This window comes from Xenopus tropicalis, chromosome 2 (genome assembly GCF_000004195.4).
Source record: "Xenopus tropicalis strain Nigerian chromosome 2, UCB_Xtro_10.0, whole genome shotgun sequence".
In the NCBI taxonomy this organism is placed as follows: Eukaryota; Metazoa; Chordata; class Amphibia; order Anura; family Pipidae; genus Xenopus; species Xenopus tropicalis.
The window spans coordinates 159,650,204-159,669,418 of NC_030678.2; the positions used below are offsets into that span (position 1 = coordinate 159,650,204).

The 19,215-nt window shown below is 40.7% G+C and overlaps 1 protein-coding gene across 1 annotated transcript in view; it reads right to left on the bottom strand.

The window, feature by feature from the left end:
- ddx10 (DEAD-box helicase 10) overlaps positions 1-19,215 on the bottom strand; it is a 168,622-nt gene that overhangs the window by 95,345 nt on the left and 54,062 nt on the right. Inside the window, 1 exon segment of the mRNA NM_001102681.1 lies at positions 16,772-17,144. Within this exon segment, the coding sequence (NP_001096151.1) occupies positions 16,772-17,144 (373 nt within the window).

Consider the following 19,215-nt stretch of genomic DNA (forward strand, 5'->3'; position numbering starts at 1 on the left):
AATTTCATGCACAAAGTTTTAGGCACATACTCAAGTGAAAATTTCTGGAAAACCACTCATGTTGTTGCTCTATCACAAATCCCATTTACTGTAACAAAAGGTCAAAAGACAGAGGTTACAAAAGTGGCATTTTGAAACGATGTTTTCACTTAGATGTTGAGATATACATGCCACGTGTACCACTGCCTAAGAGACCTGATTTGATTCTTTTTAGTTCTGCTTTAGATGTGTTGTTAGTCTAAGAAGACTTTCGGACATTGCCTAGTCTAAACTACACCTTTGGAAGGCTTATAAAGAGCTTATATGATAATTGCAGCAAACAACTTGATGCGTCTATCAGTCTATGTTGGTGATCTTGCCGAAAGGTTCACATGGTAGTTCTGAGGAGACAGAAGCATGGATACCTTACTCTGTAGGGATCTCTACACATGGAGAAGCCATAGGATAACCACATATTTGTCTGTGATAATGTTCCATCTATATTAGTTGCAAGTTCCAAACTTGATCCTTGGTGAGCACTACAAAGTAGCGACGGGAAGCTTGGCTACATGGGTCACTGTGGGAAGACAACTATCTGTGTGACAGCTATTGCTTTGTCACAGGCCAAAGCAATAGATGGGATGGGCAGTCCTGATGGCCAGTCAGGGTGACATTTAGGGTGAATGCCGACATCTGTGGTGAACACTTTTCTGGAAATATAGAAGGATTATGCAAAGCTTTAGTGCAGATATCAATTATATTTTGCCTCTAAAGATGAGCTAGGTTTTTCCCCTGCAGGCTGGTTACAGTGGAGTTCCTGCTTGCATTGCAAGAATGTTATCTGTAAAGAAATCGCTACATATTCAATAAGCCTTCATGAATGCATACAGCACCTCAGCAAACGTATTAAAAACCTATGTTAAAAAACTAATATTCTAAGTTCTGTGGACTAAAGTGGCAGTTGTTAAGGGTCTTTCAATTGTCTAGTATAGAATATTCAGTTGCGTTAGGAACTATGAGCACAATGTCCTGAAATATTACAATATATAGCAGCCCTTTATACTCTATTTGGTTAATGAAAACTAACCGCCCAGAGTACTAGTTTCAACAAGAAGAAAGTGCTAAGCCTAAGGGACTAAGTATTCAGCAGCTGCGCTCTTGTAGCTGGGAGCTGAAGAGAAACACAATGACCTTCACCGAAACCTTCTCAGAGGCGACATTTGATTGAAATCTGTGCACTAAATCTCATTTTGAGTTACAGTCCCATTAACTGGAATCATGACTGGCTGTGGAGACCCAGAGAAGCGAATACCCAAATGCTGTTAATCCAATCCAAGCTCTGTAGGTTAGCACCGGCATATGTCTCCTGCAAATGAGTGGATTATCATAGGGCAGGTACGGGACAAGGCTTTGATTAATACAATGGTGAGAGACAAATCAGGCTTAGAAAAGCACAAGCAACAATGAATAGGATAAAGAATGCACCGTACAGTTTCCAGAATGAGAAATATGAATAAAAACTTCATATTCTATAGTAAAAAAAAAAAATCCTATTAATGCCAAATGGCTAGAAACATCCTCATAGCATAGAAAGCCAGTTAGCAGGTCTCTGACCCATAAAATAGGAAGGCAGTTAGCAAGCTTAAGTGCCAGCCCAGAGCTATACAAATCACAGCACTTTAAGGTAACAATTTGGCAACAATAGTCCTTGAGATTTTGCAGTGAATCATGCAAAAAGGTGACAACAATCATGGTAAAGGATGCCGTCGTAATTTTGCATGATTTACTGCAATATCTCAACCACTATTGTTGGCGAATTATCACCTTTAAGGGCTCTGTCGCCCACGACAAATCTCCCTGTTCGCGGGGGACTAATCTCCTCGAGTTGCCATCACCTGCCATCCCACCGGCGAAAATGTAAGTCACCGGTGGGATGGCACACGCGGCGGCGCGATTTCGGCAAATTGCCGAAAAAGCCTCGCGAGGCAACTGACTAATCTCCCCATGTGTCAGAGCCCTAAAAGGAGAAGGAGAAGTCATTTTGGCATTTTACTGCCAATAGATTTGCCACATAGAACACTATATTTATTCTGCAGGAAGCTTTACCATACCTGAGTAAACAGCTTTAGAAGCTTTCTCCATTTGCTTAAGATAGCAGCTGCCATTTTAAGTAGCTTCCTGCCTGCAGTCTAGCCATCATAGCTCAGATCACACATTCCTAAGGGAGGAGGGAGGAGTTCTTAGCATTCTGGTGGGAGGGGGAGCAGGAGAGGGGAGAGAACTGCGCAGACTCTGGCCACGGGAATTAAGGATGTTTCTGAAAGAGGAAGTCAGACACTGGAACATCATTACAAAAAAAAAAATCTTTTGATAGAGGACAGCGTTTCTGTGAGTGCTTGTGGCTGTATTTACATAGACCTTTCTGATAAAGCTTACTTAGTTTTTACCTTTCCTTCTCCTTTAGGTCATGTTATTTTCAAGCAAGTTGATAAATTGTTTAATGGCACAAAATCTTGCGGGGGGGGGGAACAATATTTCAACTTGCTTGAAAATTAATGGAAAATGCAAGTTGCTACCTTTTCCGTGATTTGTCACTGCAACTCAACATACTGGACATCAACCCAGTCAGGATTTTTAGTAACATGATCAAAATCACAGGTCGATAAAATCACAATGATGAGAAAAGTTGTGGGTGCAATAAGTTGTGATATCATTTTTTTTTTTACCACAATTTTTGGCAAATATGCCTATAAATGTTCAGCTCAACCAAATCTAAAGCCAAAAGAGTCATTCAACAAATTGCACAAATTTTCTAGGATTGGGCTGAATCCAGAACCAGATTGAGAGCATCCACAATCCATACTGCGTTTCTACGTGTTTGACACATTCAAAATATGAAAGAACAGTGAAACTTGAATTAAAATCATAAAAATGCACTTCCATGAATTGAATATTGGGGCATATAATGGGGCAGATTTACCGTATTTTTCGCCCTATAAGACGCTCCGGAATATAAGACGCACCCAATTTTAAAGGAGGAAAATCTAGAAAAAAAAAGATTCTGAACCAAATACTGTAGTAAAATATTTTATATCAACTGTATTAAGTAATGTTATGTAAGTCTCTGGGCTCGCACATAATGAGGCTTCCCCCAGGGCCCCCCCAAGTATCCTTCAGCTTCCCCCAGGGCCCCCCCAAGTATCATTCAGCTTCCCCCAGGCCCCCCCCAAGTATCCTTCAGCTTCCCCCAGGGCCCCCCCAAGTATCCTTCAGCTTCCCCAGGGCCCCCCCAAGTATCATTCAGCTTCCCCCAGGCCCCCCCCAAGTATCCTTCAGCTTCCCCCAGGGCCCCCCCAAGTATCCTTCAGCTTCCCCCAGGGCCCCCCCAAGTATCCTTCAGCTTCCCTCAGCCCCCCCCAAGTATCCTTCAGCTTCCCCCAGGGCCCCCCCAAGTATCATTCAGCTTCCCCCAGGGCCCCCCCAAGTATCATTCAGCTTCCCCCAGGGCCCCCCCAAGTATCATTCAGCTTCCCCCAGGGCCCCCCCAAGTATCATTCAGCTTCCCCCAGGCCCCCCCCAAGTATCCTTCAGCTTCCCCCAGGGCCCCCCCAAGTATCCTTCAGCTTCCCCCAGGGCCCCCCAAGTATCCTTCAGCTTCCCTCAGCCCCCCCCAAGTATCCTTCAGCTTCCCCCAGGGCCCCCCCAAGTATCCTTCAGCTCCCCCACGGCCTCCAAGCATCCTCCAGCTCCCCCACGGCACCCCCAGCATTCTTCAGCATCCCCCAGGGCCCCCAAGCACCTTCCATTTCCCCCTAGCCTCCCCCCAGCGGCCTCCGGCTCCCGTGATGTCTTCCTCTCTGTGCCGCGGCTCCCAGCTGCTTCTGTGCTTTTATAAGGTTGCGCCCTGTGCGTGTGTCAGTACGCACGGGCGCAACCTTATAAAAGTGAGGATGCGGCAGAGAGCCGCGGCACAGAGAGGAAGACAGTTCGCCGTATAAGACGCACCAACTTTTCCCCCTCCAGTTTTGGGGAAGAAAAAGTGCGTCTTATACGGCGAAAAATACGGTATTAACTTTTACATTGGCGTTTCTTTGAGCTAAAACTCACAACTCGAATTAGGGTTTCTGAAACTCAAATGTTCAAAATATATTAATTGCAGGTTATAGGGGTAGTTCACCTTTATGTTAACTTTTAGTATGTTATAGAATATATGTTGCAACTGGTTTTCATAACTTTTTTTTTTTTTAATAGTTTTTTTTAAGTATGATTTTTTTGCCTCTCTTCTGACTCTTTCCAGCTTTCAAATGGGGGTCACTGACCTCTGAGCCAAAAAAACTATTGCTCTGTGAGGCTACATTTTTATTAGGGATGCACTGAATCGAGGATTCAGTTCAGTATTCGCCCAGGATTCGGCCTTTTCCGGCAGGGTTCAGATTTGGCCGAACTGAATCCGAATCCCAATTAGCACATGCTGATTAGGATTTGGAAGGGTTAGATGTCCACGTGAACACGGAAGTGGAAATTTTTTTGCCGCGTGTGCAGCGACATTTAACCCTTCCAAAACCTAATTAGCATATGCTAATTAGGACTCGGTTCAGTATTCAGCCGAATCCCTTAAAGGAAAAGTAACACTAAAAATTTTTAACTAAAAAATCTATTATACCCTCCCCCAATAATTGCCCTATCCTAAAAACCATTTGTTATTTTGAATGCTTTAGAAGAATACACCTGTAAAAAACTTGGCTTCCTGTCATTTGAACAAAGGCGATACAGCATGCTGGGAAAAGTATCGGGAGATGCATCAATTATGCGGTGATCGATTGATCGAGCCTAGCTATACAGAAGTCAGGCTAGGCTCTATCAATCGATCACCGCATAAGTTCAAACATCTCCCGATACTTTCCCCGGCATCGCCATATCACCTTTGTTCAAAGGATAGGGCAATTATTGGGGGAGGGTAGAATAGATTTTTTTTAGTTAAAAATTTTTAGTGTTACTTTTCCTTTAACATGGATTAGGTGGTTCGGCCAAACCCCAAAAACTGGGTTCGGTGCATCCCTAATTTGTATTATTGTTGTTCATTTTTGTTACTTATCTTTCTGTGTTCTACTATCCATATTCCTATCTCTCGTTTAATACACTGCCTGGTTACTTAGGTAAAAATTAGCCTAGAAACCAGATAGCCGCTAAAATACCAAATGGAGAGCTTCTGAACCAAATGCTAAATAACTGAAAAACCAAAAAATGAAGAACAATTGCCAACTGTTTTAGAATAGCAATGTCTACAACATATTCAAAGTTAATTTAAAGGTGAACTATCCCTTTAATGAGAAATGGGAGTTGTCCAAAGCCACGTTGTCGAGATTCAAGTTTTTAAAGGAACAGTAACACCAAAAAATCAAAGTAAAAGGAACTAAAGTATAATGTACTGCTGCCCTGCACTGGTGCAACTGGTGTATTTGCTTTAGAAACATTACTATAGTTTAGTAAATGAAGCTGCTGTGTAGCCCCGGGGGCAGCCAGTTAAAAGAGAAAAGGCACAGGTTACATAGCAGATAACAGATAAGTTCTGTACAATACAATGGTGTTTTATCTGTTATCTGCTATGTAACCTGTGCCTTTTCTCCTTTTTCCAGCTTGAATGGCTGCCCCCGTGGCTACACAGCAGCTTTTTATATAAACTATAGTGTTTCTAAAGCAAATGTGCAAATTTTACCAGTGCATTGTATTATGATTACTTAAAAACATTTTTATTTTTTGGTGTTACTGTTCCTTTAAAAAATAAACCCACATTCCTATTTGAACCATGAGAAAAAAAAAAAAAAAAACCCTTATGGTAAAGACTTGCAGACCTGTAAACGAGAGCCATAGTGAACAATGGACAAGAATTTAGAACTTTTAAGACTAAATTCTTAATGGCAATCACTAGAGGCCAAAATGACCTTTTGCTAGCCATTCCGTGCCTTAATGTAGCAGAGGTGTGCAGCTTTGGCTGCATTTAGACAAACTTACCATTTACCTAAGGTTTAATTCTGTGCGAGAACTTTGCTGCTGAACTTTGTGCAAGAACCGTTCAGACTGACAGATAAGGTTACAGTTCCCCGCCTGGGGAAAACAGAAATGAATAAAAGATCAGTTGGCAGAACGTTCTCTGCCAGCCAGAGCCCCTGTAAGGTGTTAAACAGGTGTGACTGGGGGTGCCACCCACTGCAGCTGGAAGGCCCTGGTACAACATCCGTGGTTTATAAACAGTCTAGAAATTAAAAATGAGACTGAGAATTTTGATGCAGTATCTACTAAGTGCCAGTTTTATGCTACTAAGCATACCCACATGATATATCATACAGGTATCGGACCCCTTATCTGGGAACCCATTAGGAACAGAAAGTTCCGAATTACGGAAAGGCCATCTCCCATTTTTTTCCCTTTTTTTTTTTTTTTTTGTAACATATTTTTTATTAAAGTTTAATATAAACAAAGCAAAAGATATTCGCAGTTTTATACACTATAATGATACATATAAAGATCTAACAATTTCGGCAAATGCAGTACAGTTTGTATGATTCCGTTATAAACATTCTTATAGTTATTCAGAATTATTTGTGTCATTTTTAACATGGCTTGAAAGTGAGATGTATATTCTCATTAGGTCGGCCATCTCCCATTTTAATCAAATAATGCACATTATTAAAAATGATTCCCCTTTTCTCTGTAATAATAAAAAAGTACCTGTACTTGATCCCAACTAAGATATAATTACCCCTTATTGGGGGCAGAACAGCCCTATTGGGTTTATTTAATGGTTAAATGATTCCCTTTTCTCTGTAATAATAAAACAGTACCTGTACTTGATCCCAACTAAGATATAATTACCCCTTATTGGGGGCAGAACAGCCCTATTGGGTTTATTTCATGGTTAAATGATTCCCTTTTCTCTGTAATAATAAAACAGTACCTGTACTTGATCCCAAATAAGATAGAATTAATCCTTATTGGAGGAAAAACAATCCTATTGCGTTTAATCACTGTTTAAATAATTTTTTTGTAGACTTACGAGATCCGAATTACAGAAAGACCCCTTATCCGGAGGTCCCGAGCATTCTGGATAATGGGTCCCATACCTATATATGTTTTAAAACAACTGTGGATTTGCTTCCTTTGTATTACTAAGCTTTTTAAAGGAGAACTAAAGCTTAACAAAGAAATAGGCTAAAAATGCTACATATTATGCTTTGGGGGTTCTTACCAGGCCAAGGCAACCACGGCCCTTTAGAGAAAGATTCTTTAACTGTAACACCCCAGGTATTATATATGTACTATATAAAATGTCTCCTCTAATAATCAGCCCTGTAGTATCAGCTTCTATGACAGCTGACCCCCATTTCCAGCTTGATAATTGGTGATGACCCCTAGGCTTTGCTTCTCAACAGCTGCTCACAAGGCCTGGATCATTTCTGTTATGGAGATGCCGAACCTTTAGGCTGGTGCAGTAAGTTCAGTATATAAAATACAGTGCATTGAGCCATGCTCATTTTTAAGGTTTAGTTCCCCTTGAACTAAATCACTCTGCTTATCAGTCCGGTCAAGGGCTCACAATGTTACAGTGATGGAAACAATGGGTTTAGATTGGATCTTAGATCAATGTGCAGGGGCGGATTTTCATTAAGGCTTGGGTAGGCTAAGCCTCCCCAAACCTGTTTGTCAAAAAAAAGCCCACTCCAAAAAAAAAAAAAAAAAAAGTCTAAGTTGCCTACTTGTGCTTGTTGGGGTAGCGTTTCTTACTAGTACCTGTAGAAAAAGATCCCCCCTGCCAGCTCACAGTGATTTCAGCAACAGCTCCAACAAGCTTTCCTGTGCAGAGTCTCTTGAGATCTTGAGTACGAAATCTCGCGAGATTTGGATAGGAAAGTTTGAGAGCCGGTCAGCGCGCCAAGCACTGTGAGGGAGTAGGTGTGACAGAGGGTTACACAGGCTGCTTGTGCTGGGTACTGGGGGCAAGAGACAAAGCAGCTGCTGCTCCTCTATCTGCTTGTATGGTATGTGGAGATTGTTTGTTATTTACATACATGAGCTGAACTCATCCTGGGTATGTGCTTTTGGGTTGCAAGGAGCTATTGGCACAAACTGTTAATACTTACTAGGGGTCCCTTGTGTAAAACACAGTTCCTGAATAAGACAGTGTGTGCTGGGGGTCTTACTATTTAAATTAGCATAAAAAAGAAGTGTGTCTGCTAAAGCAGTCAGTGTGAATGTGCAATAAATGGATTAGCAGCAGGCAGTATAACTGAAGCTCTTGTCATAGTTGTCATCAAAGTTGCCTCTTCTAATGCTGCGTGTAAGGGTCCCTGCAATCACTGGGAGGGAATAGCAGGCAGTTTATGTGAGAGTAAATGGAATGCAGCCGCAGTCAGTGTCTGGGCATTTCTTATTTTGAGGCAGCATTGGGCAGCGTGCTACAGCATGTATACATAATGTGCATCTAATACCCTGTTATATTTTAAAATGTATTACAGTGTCATACAAACAGAACATTTAAATACTGTATGTCTTTAAAGATTTTTATTCATTCAGGTCAATATATACAGTATCTAGTATTAAATCTAAAGCAGTTGGACTTTCTGAGTTCTTCAAAATGTTCCACAGCTAAACAAATTCTTCAGTTCAACTGGAATGGTAAGGAAAACCCTTAAGAGAAATATAGTCACCAAAATCCAATCATAATGGTTTCATTAAACTTATTCAGTTAGGAGTTAATTGAAACTCCTAGAGGTGTGAAAGTGTGATCCAGTCAATATGGTTCTCTAGTGAGTTTCAACTAACACATACCTGAATAGTTCAATGTGAGCCAGTGTGATTGGGTTCTTGGTGACTATAAAGTTTAAAGTCCTTATGTCCTTAGCTACCTACCAAATAAAGGCTTTTGATGCTGCTGATTTTCCTTGTTCTGTATTGTCACCCTGACAGAGACTGGGTGTGCACCCAGGGCTGCAATGAACCTTTTTCCATAGTACATTTAATTCTAACAGTAATGGACAAAGGCTATACATTTGTGATGTGACTTCCATATTTTGTGAATACTCAGCTGTTTACAGCTCCTTCAAAACATCTTAAGCATGCCCATGCAACAACAGCTTTATTGTACTTTGATCCAGGGGCTGGTCTGATAGCCCTCTTGGAGTCAGGAAGGATTTTTTCCCCCCATTTAAGGGCTCTGGCACACGGGGAGATTAGTCGCCGGTGACAAGGGAGATTTGTCGCGGGCGACTAATCTCCCCGTGTGCCAGAGCCCTAAGGCTACAGCTTTTCACCTTCCTCTGGTTCAACTGGCAGAGCAGTGAAGCTAAATTCACTTAGGCAAATCTTTGAATTGATGGTTGGATGCATGTCCTTTTTAACCTCATCTATTATTATACTGTGTTACTTTTTGCAAGAGGGCCAACATTTATCTACACTATATGTAAGATCTCCTATAAATAAAATGTATATAATACAAGTTTGCTATGCATATCGTTTTCAAAATAGTTTGGGCTTCGTCCATGTCATTTAGAAAAAAAATACTCAGTACTTAGCCAATTAGCCCGTGGGCCTCTCAGTTGTTAGCGCTTATGTTAGCCAATGCAAAAATCCACCTGTATGCTCTGTGATGGGTCAGTGTATATCGCTGGTTAAGAAATTGATCACGTGACATTAGCCTACCCAAACAAAAAAATCACCCTCCGCCTATGTCAATGTGGTCTGAATGCTCTGTTACAAAAAACATGCCAATACCTCAGCCATACAGAGCGGCAAAGCTGCTGCTGTTAGAAAAAGAAAGGACATTTAAAGGAACAGTAACACCAAAAAATGAAAGAGCTTTCAAGTAATAAAAATATAATGCACTGTTGCCCTGCACTGGTAAAACTGGTGTGTTTGCTACAGTAACACTACTATAATTTATATAATAAGCTGCTGTGTAGCCCCGGGGGCAGCCATTCAAGATGGAAAAAAGGAGAAACGGCACAGGTTACATAGCAGATAACAGATAAGTTCTGTAGAATACAATAGTGTTTTATCTGTTATCTGCTACGTGCCTGTGCCTTTTCTCCTTTGAATGGCTGCCTCCATGGCTACATAGCAGCTTATTTATATAAATTATAGTAGACTTTCTGAAGTAAACACACAACTTTTACCAGTGCAGGGCAGCAGCACATTATATTTTAGTTACTTTTATACACTTTCATTTTTTGGTGTTACTGTTCCTTTAAGCCTGTGAATACTCTTCCTTCTACAAGCACATAATGATTAGAACATTTACAAACAAAAGTAAATGAGTGTTTAACATTAAGAGGGACATACACCTACCCATACATTTTAATTTATTTCTTATGTATTACAGTGTACACTGGCGATGTTGCCCATAGCAACCAATCAGCAATTTGAATTGACCTACAAGTTAGAAAACAAAAGCAAAGATCCGATTGGTTGCTATGATGATGTTGCATTACACACTATAATAAATATGCCCCTTTGTGTCATGCAATGTGACAGGACCAGTGGAATAAGTAGAAAAACAACAGAAGAAGCCTCCTGAATCAGTAACGTAGAGTTATGACACATGCACCATTTCTTTAGCCCCTGGAACTAATTTACATTTTCAAATTTAAGGAGAATCTCCAAAAATCTATATTATTTGACCTCAGAAATCACATAGCTTTAACGGAGAAGGAAAGCTTCTTGATAATATATTGGCCACAATAGTGCAAGCTAGACCGCTATATTTATTTAGGACAACGGCCCACAGGGAGATTAATCGCCTGCAGTTAATCTCAGCTACCGTGGGTTGCTTTGTTTTTTGAAGCCACGTGAAGTTTCCTGCAGGAGAACATCAGCCTTCCCATACCCGAGTAAACAGCCCTAGAAGCTGTCTCTGTTTAAGATAACAGCTGCCATTTCAGCTTGGTCTGACGGCCACTTCTATGCCAGCAGGCTGTTGCTCTGGGCTCAGATTACAGTGGGGAGGGGGAGAAGAAAGAAGGGAGAGAGGAGCAAGCTGAGCAGGCTCAAGCCCATGCCCAGGAATTTTGATCTAAGAGAAGCAAGTCTAATACAGAGAACCATGTGTACAGGACAGAAAGCAAGAAATGTCATGTTTCTTTTGACAGAGGACTCAGAGCAGCATTACTGTGTTTATTGGTGTACTCAAATAGACCTTTCTGATAAAGCTTACTTAGTTTTAACCTTTCCTTCTCCTTTAAGGGTTTAAGTGACATATTAAAGAATCTTAAAAAACTGGAATTTTCCTTTCCCTTGAGCCACCATTTAGTGATGGGCTGGGTGCTCCCTCAGAGATCAGCTGACAGGAAATAATGCAGATCCAACTGTAACAGGAAGTAGCGTGGGAGTAAAAGACAAGAGCGTTGTCCATTAGTTGGCTAATGTTACCTAGCATATATGTGTGTGCACTGGAAATTGTATGATCCCAGGGGTATACATGTATATGGATATATACATACCTATCTATTTATATTTATATCTATCTATACATATATCACTTGTATAGTGCCAGCCTGGTTATTAAGTGGTTAATAAACCTTTAGCTGTGCCACATGGTGAATATAGATCACATCTTTCTGCACCATTTTATAAACAACACGTTATGATGTTGGAAAGAGTCCAGGGCAACAAGCAATAAAATGAATCAGGGGTGGCATATTAAGTAATTATGATTTATTTATAAAGTGCCAGCATACTGTGCAAATGTATGGCAAGGTGTATGGGAAGTGGGCTGGCTTACATTAGAGATATTCAAATCCAAGGAAGGTCAGTGCAAGGTTGTGTGCCCGACAGCTGGAAGGGAAGAAACATGGAATTTCCTTGAAATTATATGAATTTATCACTGCTAAATGTTTAGCTGCATAATCATTTCATTTACCTTAAAAAGACAGTAAAGGATGATTGCATTGTTTATTTTGTGCACCGTCTCTGCATAGGAGTAGGCAGATGAAAAGGCAAAGCAGGCAAAATAGATCCCATATCCGTAGGTTCTGTACCCACAGTAGCCTATAATAAGTAACCATTTTGTTGCTATAGTTTATTCAGGAGCAGCGGCCAGCTCCAATGTGTAGCTCCCATCATTCCCAGCTACAGTCAGGTGATCCAAGTGGTGGCCAATAAAAAGGGAAAGTGTGAGCTGCAGGTAAAGCTCCTGTATACACTGTATAATGAAGCAGCAGAATTCTTAATGAATGAGATGAAAGTGAGTGTGGGACTGGCCAGACCAGGGATGACAACTGATGTAGTTGGCCAACTTGTATATATTGCAATTTATGGACAAACAATCCCTGTTTTATTTAAAGGAACAGTAACACCAAAAAATTAAAGTTTTTTTTAATGTAATTAAAATATAATGTTCTGTTGCTATGCACTTGTTGTGCATTTGCTACAGTAACACTACTATAGTTATATTAATAATCTGCTGTGTAGCCACGGGGGCAGCCATTCAAGATGGAGAAAAGGCACAGGTTACATAGCAGACAACAGATAAGCTTGGTAGAATACAATAGTGTTTTATCTGTTATCTGCTATGTGCCTGTGCCTTTTCTCCTTTGAATGGCTGCCCCCATGGCTACACAGCTTTGTTTATATAAACTTTCTGAGGCAAATACACCAGTTGTACCATTGCAGGGCAGCAGTACATTATATTCTAATTACTTTTATACACTTTCTTTTTTTGGTGTTACTGTTCCTTTAAAGAGTAGGGCAAGAATCTCCCAACAAATACCAAGGAGTTGACAAATATTCAATTTTCAAACCTGCCCAACTGAAATACCAGCAATAGCATAGATATTTGTCACGATGAATGGTACCACCATTCATGTACCAAAATACTTGCACAATTTGATTGGTTCCTGTATTCAGGGGGTGTGGCTTGAGGCTGAAGTAGGCATGGCCAACAGAAAACATCCACTAATGGTTTTCCTCAGCTGCAACAGAACAACCCCCTTGTCTGCTCACACCCTGTATAATGCAACAACATATAATTATAACACCAGTGTTATTTTCCTTGTGCTAAGTACAAAGCAGTAGGGAAAATGCAGAGTGCAGTGGGCCTTTAAAGAATTTTTGGTAGGAAACCCAACTTTTGCTTTGTCAAAAAAACTGCAATAAAGGAAAGTGCTACTGGTGCTCACTAAGCATGGAAATGGCATGCTCCGCAAACTAAGGTTTCTTTAATTATATGTAAAGACTACACCTTGCCACTACAATGCAATAAAGCATTTTTATTACCCGACAAAAAACTATAAATTGATTTCCAGGCAAGCAAAGGGTATGAAGATGGGGGGAAAGCCGCTAAACTACTTAGAATGCAAGAACATAAGTGCTGTACTTTTGCCAAAAAGGCCCTTTATAAAATATGTGACCCTTTTAAAAAGCTGGGATCTGAATTGAAATGTCACAAAATATAAAACTTAATCAAAAGGAGAGGCAAAAAAGCTGGACACTTACAATTACTTACATCTGACAGGGGATTGAGCACTTGAATAAAGCTTCATAAATAGCTCCCAGAGAGGCTCTGTTGGTTCCTGGCCCACAGCCCAACAGCAAAAGGTCTTATTTAAAATACTATCCACGGTTCAAAGGATTCCATTATGGTGGGGTGCATTAGTAATGAATTCTATTAAGATGTTGAAAAGCATGAAAAGGCAGTAAGGATGGGACTTTACACAGGAGCTTTCTCCTCCCAAGGAAAGGAAAGCGGCTCCACAGTCAGCAGGTATTTTGCAGAACAAAATGGCAGCGCCAAGTATTCTTTTCACTCTCATTGACTGAACATGCATATAATATAGTGAATAAAGTACCCCCTATTGTACAATATAAGGATATTGTAAGCCACGGAAAAGTTCCATGACCATATAAAAGCACAAGGCTGAACACCGAGTGCTTTTATACAGCTCATGGAACTCCAAGGTGACTTCTAATATTCTCATATTTTACAACAGGGGGTACTTATTTATTATAATTGTAGTACTGCATTTTGGATATTCAGTAATGAACCCACATGTACACAAGGGGTTAACAGATATCTTTCCTTTCCCTCACATGACATCTGCTGAGGTGTAATTCTGGACAACATAGATCCTGCCATAAAACTACACAACAACACTTACAGCTATAGTACAGTTCATATCAAAGAGATGCAAATGACTGTACACACTGGTGTGGGTGCAGGGCCAGAGTTCCTAAGGATAGGAGACCCCACTGAATCAACAGGAATGCCTGCAGCATTGGGCTCAATGGGATTTGATCTGCAGTGCAACCTATCTTGATCTACCTCTCTTAGCTGACTGAGATGAATCATCCTAAAAACAACTTGCATCGACCTGATTGGCTGGGACTGTCATTTGGGTGTGTCTTGGGAAAAGGGTAGTATGGGTTATGCTTGGTTGAATGGTCTTCCTCATGTATATAAACAGCATTTGTAAATACTTTGTTAGTTAGGCACTTTCCTCTCCCCTCCATTGCACCTTTCCTCTCCCTTCTTCCTCCCTCCATTTTAGTTATTTTCCCTCCTTATTTTATACCTTTTACCTCTTTTGTAAATAAATATATCACTTATTTAATAAACCGGGCTGTCTCAGTTCAATAGTTAAATACCCCAGAATAGAGCAGGTCCAACAATAATATACAAGTTTTTAGTGAGTCTTGTGACAAATGACATGACTAAGTACCGATTAGAACTGGTGACAGTTCAGTATGCACCATTTATAAGGATATAATTTTCAGGATATTCATGGTTTCAGCGTGTTTTATACATATAAACACACATGTTCTGTCTAATGAAGGGCATTCCCCATGGTCTGGTGGTATTGGGACTTATGGTGAGGTTCTGAAATTAAGCAATCATGCATATAATATAGTGAATAAAGTACCCCCTATAGTACAATATAAGGATATTGTAAGTCACAGAAAATTTCCATGACCATATAAAAGCACAAGGCTGAAGTATGAATGCTTTTATACAGCTCATGGAACTCCAAGGTGACTTCTAATATTCTCATATTTGACAACAGAGGGTAGTTATTTATTATAATATACAAGTTTTTAGTGAGTCTTATGACAAATGACATGACTAAGTACCGATTAGAACTGGTAACATCAGTAAGCACCATTTATAAGGATATAATTTTCAGGATATGCATGGTTTCAGCGTGCTATATACATATAAACACACATGTTCTGTCAAATAAAGGGCATGCCCCATGGTCTGGTGGTATTGGGACTTATGGTGAGGTTCTGAAATTAAGCAATCTTTTTTTACCAGATAAGCAAAGTAGACATCTAATGCAAAAGATGTCCATGCTGTCCATTTTCTACATGTAAGGTCCTTACAAAGTTTAGTTAGGGTTACACTGTACATAATTTTGCTTTACCTTCATTCAGTCACTGAACACATCTGACAGAATGACAGAATGCACCAAAGCCAAATACAAATCCTGCCAGCAGGAGTGATCAATATCTTTTATGTATGCAGCGCAGAGTTAATATTTCCATACAACCGCTAGGGATACAGCTATTCCTCTGTATCTAGGGATGGTGGGTGAAGACATGCAGATGTACATCATGTTGCCCTTGCCTCAGTTCATTTCTTACACATCCCAGAGGCAAATACCTGCTGTTTTGGTCCCAACGTTTAAGGAACAGCCAGGGCGAGACAGATGCCTTCATCCCCATGTGTATCATAAGCACAACCAACTGCTCGCAACACTGCCAGGAGATGTTTGTGAGCCGTCATTAACTTGAAACGACCTACAAGCACGCAATGATATCGATTCATGAAACTCTGCAGGAGTGGCAGAAAAAGTTTCAGAAATGCAACTGTACCAACAAAAATCTCCACTGGAGCAATGCCCCAAAGAGGAGAGGTGGCAGAAAAAAGATCCCAAAATGCTTTGTGTGACACTTTGTTTGGCCTCTAGGGCCTGCTTAGAACAAAGGAGACTGCAGTAACAGATGCATAGTTCTAAATCTGAAACTTCAATACTTCTTTCCACTCTAAAGGGTATGTACAGTGTAACCTTCAGACAGAGGCCAATAAAAAATACCCTGTGGGATGTACATACAGTCTCGGGCACCAAATTTGGATTGCTCTGATTAGTCATGTGACACCATTAGCAACCACCCAGAGCCTATATCTTAGCTCCAAAAATGTATTTTCTGGGGCACTTTGTTCTGGGTTTGTTAAAACACCTTGTAAGAAGTTTAAAGAGGGCTGTTATGCCTTGATCTACATCAGGGATCCCCAAACTTTTATACCCGTGATCCACAATTAAATGGAAAAAGTTTTGGAGAGCAACGCAAGCATGAAAACATTTCCTGGGGGTGCCAATGAGCAATATTTGCCTATTTGATAGCCCCTATGTTGACTGGAAACCTACAGAAGGCTCTGTTTGGCAATTACACTGGGTTGTTATGCAATCACAGCTTGTCTTTTAACCAGAAATTCAAAAATAAGCACCTGCTTTGAGGCCACTGGGAGCAACATCCAAGGGGTTGGCGAGCAACATGTTGCCCCCGAGCCACTGGTTGGGGATCATTGATCTACATGTTATACAAATGACTTGCTATGACAAAGGCCACAACTTCTGGCCACATGTGCAGTAGCATGAAGCTCATAGCTATACATGCTGGCTCCTCTTGGAATCACTAATCCTACTGGGGGTTCTCAGTCAACTTCTATAAGAAGATGCAGTCAAATAAAAGCTGTTCTTCTAACAAACATTATTCCTGCCATGAATAAACAAACTGTACTTACGGGAATAAAGCTGCCATCCTCTATGCCAAAAACATCTCTCCGTTTCACTGTGAGGAAATCAAGATCTCGACAGTCATCATCGTCTTCATCCTCATTCATAAACTGCAAACTTGTTTGCTTTAGGTTGTCTGAAAGCTCTTGCTCGTCATCCTCAGAGTCTTCTTCTAGATTACTCTCTTCCTCTGAAGAATTGACATTGTCAGCATCATCTCTGCTTTGGTCATCAGCTGGTTTACCACCAAGCTTTGACTTGAATGCCTCTATTTCTTGATCACTTGCTGTGCCGGGGTCATCTTTGCTCACAGACGTTGACTGAGCATTTTGAGCTTTGAGAAGGAACCTAACCCGTGGAGCAACTGCAAGGCCTAAGGACCTGAATAACAAATAGGATTCTGTGTTATATGTGCAATGACCAATCCCACAATAGTTGATCTCTTTTATATTAGGGTCAGGTAAGTTAATTAACCCTTTGTAATTACTGGGCCCCCCTAAACAGCACTACTTAGAACCCCCTAAACACAGCGGTTTCCTCTCCTTGTTCTACAAACCCACGTAGTACACCAGGGATGGTGAACACCATCTCCCACCACTCCAGGTCCAGAGACAATTTACTACTCTGTTTTTACAACAAGGCAGAGGAAAAAGCTAGGTGTACAGAGTGGTTCAGGAGGCGGCCAGTTATTACAGTTGCATTCCCCTTTAAAACTGCATTTGGTGTTACTACTCACTGTTATAAACACATATAGTAACATAGTAGCATAGTAAGTTGGGTTGAAAAAAGACGTACGTCCATCACGTTCAACCATAATGCCTATACAGTGGTGTGAAAAACTATTTGCCCCCTTCCTGATTTCTTATTCTTTTGCATGTTTGTCACACTTAAATGTTTCTGCTCATCAAAAACCGTTAACTGTTAGTCAAAGATAACATAATTGAACACAAAATGCAGTTTTTAAATTAAGGTTTACGTTATTAAGGGAGAAAAAAAACTCCAAATCTACATGGCCCTGTGTGAAAAAGTGATTGCCCCCCTTGTTAAAAAATAACTTAACTGTGGTTTATCAATTTCAATTTTCAATTTCAATATCAATTTCTGTAGTCACCCCCAGGCCTGATTACTGCCACACCTGTTTCAATCAAGAAATCACTTAAATAGGAGCTACCTGACACAGAGAAGTAGACCAAAAGCACCTCAAAAGCTAGACATCATGCCAAGATCCAAAGAAATTCAGGAACAAATGAGAACAAAAGTAATTGAGATCTATCAGTCTGGTAAAGGTTATAAAGCCATTTCTAAAGCTTTGGGACTCCAGCGAACCACAGTGAGAGCCATTATCCACAAATGGCAAAAACATGGAACAGTGGTGAACCTTCCCAGGAGTGGCCGGCCGACCAAAATTACCCCAAGAGCGCAGAGACAACTCATCCGAGAGGCCACAAAAGACCCCAGGACAACATCTAAAGAACTGCAGGCCTCACTTGCCTCAATTAAGGTCAGTGTTCACGACTCCACCATAAGAAAGAGACTGGGCAAAAACGGCCTGCATGGCAGATTTCCAAGGCGCAAACCACTTTTAAGCAAAAAGAACATTATGGCTAGTCTCAATTTTGCTAAAAAACATCTCAATGATTGCCAAGACTTTTGGGAAAATATCTTGTGGACCGACGAGACAAAAGTTGAACTTTTTGGAAGGTGTGTGTCCTGTTACATCTGGCGTAAAAGTAACACAGCATTTCAGAAAAAGAACATCATACCAACAGTAAAATATGGTGGCGGTAGTGTGATGGTCCGGGGTTGTTTTGCTGCTTCAGGACCTGGAAGGCTTGCTGTGATAGATGGAACCATGAATTCTACTGTCTACCAAAAAATCCTGAAGGAGAATGTCCGGCCATCTGTTCGTCAACTCAAGCTGAAGCGATCTTGGGTGCTGCAGCAGGACAATGACCCAAAACACACCAGCAAATCCACCTCTGAATGGCTGAAGAAAAACAAAATGAAGACTTTGGAGTGGCCTAGTCAAAGTCCTGACCTGAATCCTATTGAGATGTTGTGGCATGACCTTAAAAAGGCGGTTCCTGCTAGAAAACCCTCAAATAAAGCTGAATTACAACAATTCTGCAAAGATGAGTGGGCCAAAATTCCTCCAGAGCGCTGTAAAAGACTCGTTGCAAGTTATCGCAAACGCTTGATTGCAGTTATTGCTGGTTAGGGTGGCCCAACCAGTTATTAGGTTCAGGGGGCAATTACTTTTTCACACAGGGCCATGTAGGTTTGGATTTTTTTTCTCCCTAAATAATAAAAACCCTCATTTAAAAACTGCATTTTGTGTTTACTTGTGTTATCTTTGACTAATAGTTAAATGTGTTTGATGATCAGAAACATTTTGTGTGACAAACATGCAAAAGAATAAGAAATCAGGAAGGGGGCAAATAGTTTTTCACAC